Source organism: Ursus americanus, chromosome 23, assembly GCF_024610735.1.
Source record: "Ursus americanus isolate L20-20 chromosome 23, mUrsAme1.1.p, whole genome shotgun sequence".
NCBI lineage: Eukaryota > Metazoa > Chordata > Mammalia > Carnivora > Ursidae > Ursus > Ursus americanus.
Genome location: NC_142149.1, coordinates 43,193,225 through 43,207,324, shown reverse-complemented (window position 1 = coordinate 43,207,324; position 14,100 = coordinate 43,193,225). Strand labels below are relative to the sequence as shown.

At 53.7% G+C, this 14,100-nt stretch overlaps 1 protein-coding gene across 1 annotated transcript in view; it reads right to left on the bottom strand.

Annotated features, from left to right (window-relative positions):
- Positions 1–12,039: 12,039 nt before the first annotated feature.
- The window catches only part of RPH3AL (rabphilin 3A like (without C2 domains)), a 114,522-nt gene continuing 112,461 nt past the window's right edge, over positions 12,040–14,100 (bottom strand). The window contains 1 exon segment of the mRNA XM_087854669.1: positions 12,040–13,255. Coding sequence (XP_087710795.1) covers positions 13,031–13,255 — 225 coding nt within the window. The 3' untranslated portion in view covers positions 12,040–13,030.

Here is a 14,100-nt window from a genome sequence, read left to right as displayed (position 1 = left end):
CTTAATTTGAAAAAGATGGCCTTTTTCTTGATTCTTTTCCCTTTTTTTCTGAAATGAGAGTGATCTTATACGGTGGCTATGATTTTATATTCTTAACTCGGCAAGATTAAAACGTGGGCAACTGCATGCCAATCCCCAGATCTGGGGAAATTTTTCTGGCTTGTGCCCCCCCCTTAAGTTTGGGCCTCTTTGGGGTGACCTCCACTTGGCATACCTCAGCCTGAAATTGGGACTTCTTTTGTATCTGTCCTCCCCGGTTTCATATCTGTATTTGCCAAAACAACCTAGTTGAGGAAAGGCTGTCCCGGATGTTTGCAATTTTTATGTTACCATCTCAGACTCTGGATTGAGTTAACAACAAAATGGACGGAAACTCTTTCTCTCCTTCAGCAGTCAGACTTCAAGGCAACCTCAACCCCGGGAACTCAGCCAGTTCTGGAGAAGGGAAGAAATCAAAGGCCTCTGAACAGTAAAAAAAAAAAAAAAAAGTCTTTAGAACAGAGCTCAGTTCGGAGCCCAAGCTTCGGCCTCACTGCAAATTAAGAACAACGATCTCGTAAAGCTTGTTTATCTCGCTTGCACCAGCCCTGGGGGCAGGGGGCAGCAGGGCCCAAGGGCGGCTGGGAGGACTGTGGGGGGCTGGCCGGCTAACCCGAGCATTCAGGGGAAAGGACTCCGCCCCAACAGCCCAGGGTCATTTAGTGTGGGGGCAGAGAGGTCTCCTTTCCACAGCACCCCAAGTAGTCACGCAAAATTGACAACACACTGAAATGTTGATCTGAAGAAAAAGGTTTCTCCTGATACGTCTCAGGAAGATTTCCATCACACTGGCTAAAAAGCGATCATAAAACCACAACAAGACCAAACTGACAAGGGAAAGGATGAACTTCGGTTGTCTGGAAGCTTCCGAGAGAGCGGAGCGCACCGCAGGGTGAGTGCCTCAGCTGGTGGGAGGCGGGCTCGGTCTGGGCACCCCTCCCCCACCCTGTGAATTAGCAGTGTTGGGCACGGGCACAGCTTCTGTCTGGGAGCTGGCCCTCGGGCGGGCCTGGTACCCCAGGATCATGGATCCAATTGTGCTTTCTGTCCTCCCCTGCTGGAGCTTGCCCCCACAGCCTGGTAGCTACTCTGTGCCCCCTCTGATCCTGGGGAGTGGGCATAGCCAGAAAGTCAGGGCATTCACTGCCGTTCCCATGACCGAGGCAATGTTTGAAGCATGTGCAAAACACCATTTCATGTAATCCTCACTGCTGTTATCTCCAGGAGACTGAGCTCAGAGGGGTTAAGTTATCTGCCTAGGATCACACAGCCAGCTTGTGCCAGAGCTGAGAAGAGAACACAGCGTTGCCTATCTCCAGGGCCTGGGCTTTCTGCCCTTGACTTCCCAGCCTCTTCAGCCAGCTGGTGGCAGGTTCCCCTGCTTGGGGCTTCCAGGGAGGACACACCTGCTCGGGGCAGCCGTGTGCCAGGCCTGGGATTGACCTCACATTCTCTCCCACTCCTGGGGCTGTACTGATAGCAGAAAGGAGAACGCTTTCATTTCTCTTTCCCCAGATACCAGCTCTGACACCTCCAATTTCTACTGTGATCACAGTGTTTTCTGAGTCAAGCAGGGTATAAGGAAAATCGCTCTTTCCCTGGAATAATTTATCATCTTGTTATTTCCATTAGCCGACTCTGTTTGAGCCTATTCCGTGCCTTGCTGTTTGAATTCCCAGCTTGGAAATCCCTGGGCTGGGCGGGGCATGCTGCTTCCCACGCGTGCGGTGGATGAAGGAGGTGCTGCCGTCAGGGGGGACGGCACGTGGCATACAGTGGGGACTGGCTGCGATACAAGCCAGGGCAGGAAGCAGGGGGCAGAGGGGTGCGCGTGGTGGAGTTCCACAGGGCCTGCCGGCCGACGGCTGTGGGTGGCAGAGGCCTTCTGGGATCTACAGCTGGGGGGCCCAAGGAAGGCAGAGCCACTGGCAGGAATGGGGATGGTTCCAGAAAATGAGACGGTGGCCCTGGTCCTGGGCGCGGAGTGAGGCTGCTTGAGGCTGCGGATTGCAGGTTCCCAAGCTGAGCATCGTCGGGAGACCGTGGACGCGCCACGCCGCTGGGGTCTCGGGCGCAAGCCGTGCTCTGCCCCTGCTGTGTGAGCATCTGTACATTGCTCACCCTCTCCCAGCCTCGTTCTTTCCTCTGCGGACTGGGAGCAATAATGCCCTCCTCCCAGGGTCGCGAGGACCAAGGGAGGGGCTGCGTGTGAAGAGTCTGGGTTCGCTGCCAGCTGCGGTACGTGTGACCCGCATGCCAGCTGTTTCTTCCCAGTTGGCCCGGGGTCTTTGCTGGTTTGGGCGCTTTCATCCTGCATCCTGGGAAACCCCTGAGTTGTGGGGAGCCTGGCATGGGCGGTCACGCTGGCTGTGGTCTCCACGCTCCTCAGATCCAGGACAGCAGGCCTCAGAGCCCTGGGGAAGGCCAAAGCCTTTGCTAAGGTTCCTGCCAATCCTGAGCGTCGGCTCACTCTGGCTCTGGGTCTGGCTTTGGCTGAGTTAACTCCCTGTGGGGGGCGGACTTAAGTTCCCATATTCAAGCTTCTGAACCACAGAGATTCAGATGTGAAATTCAGGCCCTTCCTCACGAAATTGATCTGCATAAGCATCTGGGCGTGCAGGTGACCCTGGGGACAGTCAGGGTGGGGTGAGGAGTGGCTTCCCTCGCGGTGGTGCCAACGGCACCCAACCCAACGGGACGTGGCACCCTAGTGCTTCCGCCACCCCTGGGGGGCATGTGGCCACGTGGGGGGCGGCGGGGGCTGCAGTCAGGGATCCCTATCTCTTCGGTTTCAGTCTCTGACCTCTCTCCCTTCTCTGAAGACCTGTTCACTTCTGATCTCTTTTGTGTGGCCTTGGTCCCCTGGTGAAGTGTGTTCTTGCGATCATCTGTGATCAGCCTTTAAAAGTATTTTTTTTTTTAAGATTTTATTTATTTGACAGAGAGAGACACAGCGAGAGAGGGAACACAAGCAGGGGGAGTGGGAGAGGGAGAGCAGGCTTCCCTCCGAGCAGGGAGTCTGATGTGGGGCTCCATCCCAGGACCCTGGGATCACGCCCTGAGCCAAAGGCAGCCGCCTAATGACTGAGCCACCCAGGCGCCCCACTGAGCTATCCAGGTGCCCTGAAAGTATTTTCCTAAACAAAGACAGTTCCTCCCCAGGAGGACTTGCGGGGCCAACCGCCCAGATATTAGCAGCTGTGCTTCCCAGGGACCGGTGCTGAGTCATCTGTTTAGACTTGGAAAGCCCTAAGCATCGGGAAACGCCACGTTTGGGATCTGTTCCGTCCCTCCGTCCCTCCGTCCCTCCCTCCTCTCTGTCTGCCCACTCATCCACTTGCCCGGCTAGCCATCTAGCAATCGGGCAGTAACTCTTGACAGCTAACCAAAGATGAATACGACACGGCCTCTGCCTTGAAGGAGCCGGTGGGCTGGACGGACGCTAGGGAACCCAGCCCTGCCCCCCACCCCATCTGGAAGCAGAGCCCGGGCTTGGTCCGGAGCTTGGGGGCAGGGGGCCATGGCAGGATGTCAACACCCAGCCTTCTGTTCCCCTTCCCCCAGGAACGGTGAATGAGCCGGACAGAGGTGGAGAGCGGCAGTCAGAAGGGAGGGGGGTGGGGGAGAGGCTCAGCAGGCACAGTCAGACTAAAATGTCCCCAAAGAGTGTCTGCGGAGAGGCAGGGGGTGAGCACGCCGAATTATTTCTCCAGTAATCGGCACCAAGGAAGCTGCAGACATCCTGGGGTCTGCTCAGAGCTCACCTGTCTGGCTGAAGATGAGGGGGCAGCTTGTCCCGGTCTCCCGGGGCTCTTCCAGCTGCCACCCACCTCTCCTCTCCCCTCCCACCTGCCCGCCCTCTCCCCTCCCCATCTCCGGGTACCGACGGGCTGACCACGCTGTCCTTGACCTTCTGCACAGGCAGCCCGGGGGGTGGGGCTGGGCGCGTGCAGGTCAGAGCCCTGGCTGTCTGCGGAGCCTTGCGCCAGCTGCTGGGGAAGGGCCAGGGACGAGGAGACTGAGCTTCGAGGCCCTTCTCTGCAGGGAACAGCCCTTCCAGGGCCTCTGCCTATGTCTGTCTGGTAGCCGCCTGGGCAAGGCCAGCGCTGGGTTTTCCTTTGGTCGCACCCGTCTCCTGTGCAGAAAAGCCTTTGCTGGCGCTTTGGATGAGCAATTTGAACCAACTGGTCACGCGGTTTGTAAATTGTCGCATCTTTCTGTGTCTGTGTGCACGTGTGTGTGTGTGTGTGTGTGTGTGTGTGTGTGTGTGTGTGTGTGTTTGGTGTCTATCTCCCCTGGCAAGGGGTTCTGGCTGGTATCTGGGGCACCTCTCCCACAGGTGGGCCCTCCACCTGGTAGCCTCATGTTGGAGGCTTCTCCTCCCGCCCGAGGGGCAGAGTGCTTGGGTGGGCAGCACCCCTGCGGTGGGGGGTCCAGACAGGTCACTTTCTAGCCACCTCTGCCTCCTTCCTGGTGTGAATGAAGCAGAGAGAATAGGTCAAAGGGAAGCCCCTACGTTGGCAGTAGGGGTGGGCATGGGTCCCAAAGTGCCACCTGGGACTTCCTGTGCCCCCACCCCCACCCCAGGAGGCTCTGGGGGACACAATTAGAAAACTCTCTATTTAGTTCTGTTCCCCCGTCTCACAGACAGCGAGTGAAAAGGCAGAGAGCCGGCCATAGGGCCAGGATGAGGACCTCTGTCCCGCGTTCGCGGTCAGGGGCTCTGGCCTCCAGCCCAGGTGGAGAGCTGAGGGACTCCCTTTAGCAGGCCTTGACGGAGGGGCTGGCCACACTCACAGAGTGCGTGCCCAGTGCAGAGTGAGAATATGGGCCCTTGTTCAAAATTATTCAGAATTTCAAGACCGTGACAACAGAGCATTGAACTGAGCGTGGGGCCCTGTGTGACCTCACGGACCATGTGTGGGCCAAGCCATTTGGGAATGGCTGGGGCCCCTGGGTGCCCGCCGTTCCCCGGGCCAGGAGCCCCAGGGGCAAAGACGCCAGAGCGGAGCCTGTGCTTCAGAAGGAAGGGTGCCCCGAGCACCGCGGGCAGCGGGCTGCAGCTGCGGTCGGTGCACAGACTGGCGATTCCTCAGCCCCGGCGACCCCCCACGTGCGCCGGCGACCCCCCACGTGCGCCAGCGATCCCACGTCTGGGCGTCTGCCCCGAGGAGCTAAGGCAGGGTCTCGAACAGATGGTCGGACCCCCGCGTTCCTAGCAGCGTTATTCACAATAGCCCAAAGCTGGAAATCATGTCCCGGAACAGATAATTGGGTAAACCATGTGATCTATCTGTACGATGGGAGGGCTTATAACTGGGATTCGTTTCTCGGCCATAAAGTGGAAGGAAATTCTGAACCACAGGCTACACCGTGGACGGACCTCGAAAACATTACACGAAGTAAAATAAGCCAGATACAAGAGAACAAATACCGTCCGATTCCACGTATACGAGGTACCTAGGAACGGTGTTCCTAAGAGACAAGAACGCTGGCTACCCGGGGCTGGGGAGCGAGGACGGGGAGTTTGCTTCGCGGGTGTGGAGTTCGGTCTGGAGTGATGGCACGGTTCGGGAGGTGGACGGTGGTGATGGCTACACGACTATGTAAGGGTGGTTAATGTCACTGAACTGCACACCCAAAAATCACTAAAATGATGAGCTTTTGTGTACTGTGCCACGATAAGAAAAAATAAAGAAAAAGAGGAAAGAAAAGCAGGTGGCGGGACGCCTGGGTGGCTCTGTCGGTTAAGCGTCTGCCTTCAGCTCAGGTCATGATCTTGGTCCTGGGATCGAGCCCCGCATCAGGCTCCCTGCTCAGTGGGAAGTCCGCTTCTCCCTCTCCCTCTGCCCTTCCCCCTGCTCATCCTCTCTCTCTCTCTCTCTTGCACACATGCTCTCTCTCTCTCAAATAAATAAAATCTTAAAAAAAAAAAAAAGAAAGGCAGGTGGCATGGGAAGACAAGATGGTTGTAGGCTGGTGAGTTGTGCCGGGGGCTGGGGAATGGCAGCTCGCCCTCCTGGAGTTCAGGGGCCAAGTTCAGATACAGCTCCCATAGCCCTTGGAGGAGCTGCAGGGCAGTCCAGACAGGTCCTCATGCCAAAGACCCTGAGAAGCTACTTGATGGATGGAAGCTCTTGGAAACCCTCTCAGCCAAATCCACCCCTGCAACTGCCTATACTCTGTGGCCTGAAAAGCCACTTCACTGAACCCACCCTGGGTGTCCCGATGAGGGAAGATTCACGAGAACACCTGGTGTTCTCAGCCCCACAGGGCTATGGGCACAAGACAGCGTCCAACGTGGGGGCAAAATCTCTGGGCAGTGCCTGAGCCTTATTCTCGCTTCTTAGATTAGCAGTGGGAAAATGTCCCAGTGGGACGAGGGGCTGACTTTGCCCTGTTCATCTACAAGCTCGGATCCGTGCGGCTGACGTAGCCCAGCGGCCCTTCTACCTGCGCTTGGCTCCCCTGCCCTCGGAATCCTGATTCACCGGCACACCCCACCCTCCCCTGAACATGGTATTTGGCATCCAGCTGCCCTGCATTCCAATATGGGCTCTTTTGACCCCTCTGGGTCTCCGTCTCCTCTTCTGTAAAATGGGAACAATAGAAATATCTGCCTCATAGGTGAGTGAAGGTCCCTAAAGCTGATAGCAGGTGACTGATTCACCAGATGGTGGCATGATTTTTTTTTTTTTTAAGATTTCATTTATTTATTTTAGAGAGAGCACACAAGTCGGGAGGGCGGGGAGAGGCAGAGGGAGAGACAGAAGCAGACTCCCTGCTGAGTAGGGGGCCTGACTTGGGGCTCGATCCCAGGACTCGGGATCATGACCTGAGCTGAAGGCAGATGCTTAACCGACTGAACCCCCCAGGCTCATGTTCTCACGTCATCTGAACATCTTCGGAGGCAAGCGCCACATCTGAGTTCTACGGGAGTCATAACTAATAGCAGTGGTAGGAGTTTTACACGTGCTTCCAGGTTTTGAATTTCCACAATAGTCCTGTGAAGGAAGTACTATCCCATTTTATAGTTGAGGAAACTGAGGCACAGAGATGTACCCATAATTTCAGGCACTAAGTGGTAGAGCTGGGGTTTGACATGAGGTGTCCAAACTTTATGAGCTCTCCACCTGCTATCTCTTTTAGGGACTACTTGGGTTATCTAGTATTCGGGACCAATCAGGTCATGTCTGTACTCCCTGATTTTTGCAGATGACACAACATTCTCCACCCCCTGCCATGAAAGGCTCAGCTCCAAAACTTAATTTGTAAGTTTGTCTGCTTGAGACTCAAAAAGCATTTTTGTAAAAAAAGGATTTCTTGGTTCCCAGGCCAGCCCACAAAGAACCCTTGACTCCCGGCAGCTCTCAGACCCCTTGGGGGGACATCCATATTCCATCTCCAGCCTAAAGCTGAGGGGTCCAGGATTAACTCAAGAGGAAACTGCTTCAGAGCGTCATCCATCCACCCTGTGGCATGTCTTTGGGAAACGCATTTGGAGTTTATCCTGGCGACTGCGGGATCGACTCCCTCCCCGGGACTGGGTCTGGCTCTGGCATGGGGGTCCGGCAGGGGCTGAGTCTGCAGGCCTGTGCTGCAGCAGGTCTGACAGGTTTAAGGGGGATTCCTTAATTTTTTTTTTAAGATTTTATTTATTTATTTGACAGAGAGAGACAGCGGGAGAGGGAGCACAAACGGGGGAGTGGGAGAGGGAGAAGCAGGCTTCCTGCTGAGCAGGGAGCCCAATGCGGGGCTCGATCCCAGGACGCTGGAGTCATGACCTGAGCCGAAGGCAGACGCTTACCCGACTGAGCCACCCAGGCGCCCCAAGGGGGATTCCTTCTACTTCAGAGGTAGCTTACAGCCAGGAAGCAGGGGCAACAGCCCTTACAGACGGTATCTGGGTATAGATACCTCCCAGTTTGTATTTTCTCCACCCAGCAGTTCCTCACCTCTCCCTCGCCTGCTATGGCCTCAGGATTCTCACTCCTACCCTGTGGGTTTATCCTGAGTTTGATATGTTTTTTTTTTTCCTTTCGAAAGAGCTCAGTGTTAGAATTGTGATATAGTATATAGCTGAAATAAGGGCAACCATCCTCCGAAGTTTATAATATAGGACAGCAACCCCCGCGGCTCCTCACGTCCCTTTCTAAGCAGCCCTTCGAACCCCTAACAGCTCTGCGGGTATTCACTTTCCTACTGAAATTTCATGCTGATTCCATTTCTTGATCTTTCAGTATTACATATTAGATATCCCAGTATAAAATATACCATGTACATTCTCCCCAACACGCATACGCTCCTTATCCTTCTGGATACCCTTACACGCCTCCGCTGCGCTCACGCTCCAGTCTGGGCTGGATGGCCTTGGCCTCTAGCCCAGCCGCACAGTCACTGCCATCATCCCGGGGACTCTCTCTGCCCCTCTCCTGTGCTGGATCTCCAGTTTCCAGTCCCCGCTATCCTCTTTCCTGGTTTTCTCCCTTGTCTGGTTGGAGCCCATTCTTTAGTAGCTGCCTGAGAAAGAATGTAGGGGGGGTCAATTTTTTAAAACTCACATGTCTGAAAATATCTTCATTCTATCATCACTGAGATTTGGCTGGATACAAATCGACATTAGAAAGCATTTCCTATCAGAATTCAGACGATATTACTTCAAAATCTGCTTTGAGAGGGATGCCTGAGTGGCTCAGTTAAGCGTTTGCCTTTGGCTCAGGTCATGATCCCAGGGTCCTGGGATCGAATCCCACATCAGGCTCCTTGCTCAGCAGTGAGCCTGCTTACTCCCCCCACTCCCCCTGCTTGTGTTCCCTCTCTCTCTCTGATTGATAAATAACTAAATAAAATGTTTTTTAAAAAATCTGCTTTGAGAATTTCAATGCCATTTAAAATCCCCGATTTTAAATGTGACTTGTTGCTTTTTTTCTTTTTTCCCTTTGGGATTTTTAATCCTGGGATCCCGAAACTTCATGATAAGAAGGCTTGCTATAGTTCCTTAAATTATCTTATTTTGAAAGATTTCAGACCTATAAAAATAATGCAAATATAATATATAGTGAAATACTCCGATATAAACATTGCAAAACCATCCATCCATCAGTAACATTAAAACATTACCAGCACGTCGAAACCCCTCCGTAGCCGGCCCCCTCTTCTCGAGATGTGCCTCGAGGTCTGTTGTTTATCCTTCCTGCGCATTTCTTTATTCTTTCGCTGCATAAAATATATGTTAATGTATGTCATTTCTCCCTGTTTCAAAATCTATATATAGATGGTGTCACAAAGTATGCATTTCTCTGCCATCTGTCTCTTTGCTCATGGTGGTTCACGAGTCACCTACGTGGAGAGGACCTCTCACGTCCACCAGCACGTTCCGCTGACTACTCCGCATCACCGCCTATGCAGCTATTCTGTGATGCTATGCCCGCTGTTCCCAACTTTTGGCTAATAAAAAGGGAGTGCTCTAAACAGTCCGTACGTGTCCCCTGGAGCCACCCAGAGGAGCTTCTGTATGAAAATGCTCGCTGGTTCCACCAGCACACTGGAGCTCTGTGTGGCGGTTTGCAGAATCCTGACGTCGGGGCGCCTGGGTGGCTCAGATGTTAAGCGTCTCCCTTCGGCTCAGGGCGTGATCCCAGGGTCCTAGGATCGAGCCCCACATCAGGCTCCTCCGCTGGGAGCCTGCTTCTTCCTCCCCCCTCCGCCTGCTTGTGTTCCCTCTTTTGCTGCCTGTCTCTATCTCTGTCAAATGAATAAATAAAATCTTTAAAAAAAAAAAAAAGAATCCTGATGTCAAGGCTGTGCCCCACACTGATGAAACCGGAATCCCTGGGGGTGGGGGGTTAGTCCCGTGGATGTGCTTGTAAAACTCCAATGAGTAGCCAGTGGTGACAAGCACTGCCCTAACTTCCCGCTGACACCGCTGCTCCTCGGAGTGTGGCCCCAGCCAGCAGCCTGTTAGACGTACACTTGCAGCCCCTCACCCGGGCCGGGAGAGCGAGACGCCTGCTTCAGCAAGACCTCGGGTGACGGAGGTAAGCTCGTCAACAATGTTCTCCCCTTTGTTTCTTGGTTTGAAATGCCTATCAGTTGGACGCTGGACCCTCTGCATGGATCTTAACTTGGGGTCATCCAGCTTTTTGACCTTTTCCTCGTATGCTTACATCTCTTTTTGTGTTTTGCTTTCTGGGAGATTCCTGTCTCATCTTCCATCCCTTCTAATGCATTTTTATTTATTTTTTAAATTTATTTTTTAAAGATGTTATTTATCTATCTGAGAGAGAGAGAGAGAGAGAGAGAGAGAGAGAGAGAGAGAGAAAGCACAAGCAGGGGGAGGGGCAGAAGGAGAAGCAGGCTCCCTGCTGAGCAGGGATCCCAATGTGGGGCTCCATCCCAGTCCCCTGGGATCATGACCTGAGCCGAAGGCAAGACGCCAACCGACTGAGCCACCCAGGTGCCCCTATAATGCATTTTAAAATTTTGTTATTATATTTTTAATTTTCAAGAGCCTTGACTCTTCCTTTTTATTTTTACTTTTTTTTTTAACACTTCCTTTTTAAAAATAACATTCTTGGGGCACCTGGGTGGCTCAGTCAGTTAAGCATCTCTTGATTTCGGCTCAGGTCATGATCTCAGGGTCGTCAGATCGAGCCCCGAGTCAGCCTTTGTGTTCAGCGTGGAGTCTGCTTGAGGATTCTCTCTCCCTCTCCCCCTCTGGCCCTTCGCTCAATCTCTCTCCCTCTCTAAAATAAATAATCTTTATTTAAAAAAAAAGATTTTCCCTCTCCCCCCCCTACTTGTTCACTTTGTCTTTCTCTCTCTCTCTAAAAATGAATGAATGAATGAATGAATGAATGGATGACATTCTTATTCCATGGGTGAATATCTTCGGAGGGTTGTTCCCTGACCTCTTTCTCCTGTGTATTCGAATCTCTATTTTTGGTTGTTGGTTTTGGTCAACGGTTGGCGTCTTTGGCTGTTCCAGCTGCGTGCCACAGAGCCAAGCTACTAGGAACTGTGCACGCGGGCAGGGCTTGTGGACAGGGGCCTCACGGGGTGACTGGGCAGAGAAGGGGGAGTCCAACACTAGGATCTGTCCATCTTTTCTCTTCAGTCAGTTCCCCACTGACAGGCTGAAGAACATCTTGCCTTGGGGGAGGGTGGATGGAGAATAAGCCAGCTGTTAGTGGGGGAAGGGGACAGAGGGTCTCTCCATTAACTGCAGCCTCACTCCAGCCTTTGCCTGGGCTTGGGGTCCCCAGTACCAAATCCTTCTAGTTCACCCTTGGCCAGCAGTAAACCTGGGTCTATTAGGGTCTACCTGGGTACAGGTAGGGTAAGGCAAGGAGGTGTGGGCTGCGAGAAGGGACGTGAAGATCTAACTTCTTCCCACCAATACTATTTTCATACCCATCCTAACTTCCACCTTAGGGACACCTGGTCCCTCCGAGTTCTGAGCAGCTGGCAGATTCTGCAAAGCCAATGGGTGTGTTCATGGCTGGCTCTCTCCCCTGTAGACATTTTGGGGAGCTGGGGAAGCTGGCACTGAACAAGGTATCCTCATCCGTCTTCCAAGATTTTCAGACCTCTCCTCTCTGCCACCATCCCCTTCCTCTCCTTTACGGCTTGTAATTTATGCCGTTTCATTCCTTCAGGTCATCCTGGTGCAGTTTTGGGGGCAGAGGAAATACAAACGTGTTCAGACCACCATATTGAACCACAAGTCCCTGTCCATTTTACAAGCATTTTCACATCTGTGCATGGAAGTTCATACAACTCATTCTGGTTATTTATACGTATTCTTAAATTTTCCTAAGCATTGTTTTTCCATTCAACACGAGGTTCGCGAGCCCTACCACACAGAGATTGGGCTCGTTTCTCTCACTGTGGCTTAGGGAATGCTCCGGCGATCAACATACTACATTCTTTCCCACCCATTTCTCTACCGATGCATCTCAGAAACACAAGTGACTGTGGTCTCTGGATCAACACACTGGCTCAATGCAAATTCTAATCTTTATTGTTACAATTCTGAAGCATAACTTGTCACAGGGAAACAGTCAGTCTTTTCATCATCTGCCAGTGGCAAGGGCAAAAATGCTAATGGTGGGGGCCTGAGAGCCTAGAGAGCAGGCCCTTCAAGGACCAGATGTGAGGGGCAGTGGGAGAGTGGCAGGACGGAGCGATGCGGACACCAATACCAACACACACACATACACACACACACTCTCTCTCTCTCTCTCTCTCTCTCTTTCTCTCTCTCTCACGCAATCTCTGTCTTCAGGGAAGGGTTTTCCAGAAGCATTTGCTCACACTCTGAATTAATTAATTTTCATGCCAAACTGAACCTACTGAAGAGAAGTGAATTACGGGCTTAGGGGAGCCTTGCACCCCAGCTGGGGACGCAGCGGAAGGCTGCTCTTCAATGAGTGAGTTCACAGTACCCACCAGAGCCTTTCCCGGATCCACAGGCTGGGGAGAGGCTGAGCAGAACCTGGGGAGGCCATCAGGGCGGTGCCAAGAAACCCAAGCCAGGGCCAGGTTTCAACAGCAGCTCCTGAGCTGGTCTCGAGCAAAGGCAGGATGCTGCTCCCAGCTCCAGAGCCCTCGGCAAAGGGAAGGGTGGGCGAGCCTCTCATCCCACACACTCTAGGACCCACCGCTCATCTCTAGGGGCCAAGCTCAGCTTCGAAGGGCAATGTTCAGGGCTGGGTTCTTATTCCGTTAATACAAATATGGAGAAAGCCCAGCCCAGTGCCCTCTGACACTGCAGTGCATATGGGAGGGCCCCACAGGGTGGGTCCGCAGGCCTTTCGGGCCCAACCCAACGAGAGCAAACTTAAAGTGAACTTGGAGGTGGACTGGGGGAGGGGGCAGGGGAAGGACAATAAATAAAGGTCACGGCTGAGTGGGACGGCTGTGGTAGGAGTGGGGGGGGGGCTCCCAGGAGAGAAGGGGGCAGAAAGGCACTGAGTGGGGGGAAGGAGACTCAGCCCCCCAAACACTGGTTTGTTGAGTCAGAGGTCACGTCCCAACAGGGCTGGCCAGCTGAGGGCTCCAGACTGCTCACCAGACCCTCCCAGCTTGCTTTCTCTCTCGAGCTTTTCCACTGGAAAGTCTGCTCCATGCACCAAATGTGTCTCTGCCAGGGCGGGCAGACGGGGCCTTCGGAGGCCGTGTCAGCAGCGGGGAACTGCCCAGGTGTGCCTTTTGCCTTTAGGGCAGAGGGAAAGAAAGGTCACTAGACGGTGAGCAGAGGCGAGTCCCTCCCCAGTGACAGCCTGACCTTCGGTGACAGCAGGGAAGGCGGGCTCCTTGCTGGAACAGACCACACCTGAAGCAGCTTCCCTTTCTGCCACTAAACAGGGGTCCGCCGGGGAGGAGGGGGGCTCGGGCCCCAGGCAGGGGGGCAGCTGCGCTCTGGCGGAGCTCTGCCCGTTCCGCCGCACCACTACTACCAAAGCATCTCCTCCTTGTGCTTCAGTGTGTGTGTAGAAACGGGGTAAGGAACACGGGCCATCTTAGACACCAGGAAGAGCAAATGGCATGGGAATATAAAACTTCCCTCAGCTTCCTTCATATGCCCTGGGGCCCCTTATATGCCCCGGGCCACACGGCCTCTCCCGTCACCGGGTATTTGCTGAAGACCTACTTAGGGTGGGCACTCCACCAGAATGTTGCACTTCCCCCTCCCCCCAGCCCCACGAGGAATACAATGTGATCCCCACTTTAGCAATAACGGAACGGGGTGCAGAGAGATCAAATATTAGGTTCAGTCATATTGATGTCAACAGTTAACTATTTTTGGCCTATAAAAAGGCAGTTTCATGTGGTTGACTGTGATGGTCTGGCAGGGCCGGGATTAAAACGTGGTGGATTCCAGGCTGTCCTCTGTGGGGGACTTCAGGAGGCCAGAAGGAGGGGAGAGGGTCTGCTCCACAGCCACGGCCACGGGGCCTCCCTCTCGCAGAGACCTGCCCACCTGTGGCTGCTCCCTGCCCTGTAGCTTCTTGGCACCATCGAGGCAGGAGAAAGGGGAGGAGGGAGGACGGTGGGGGG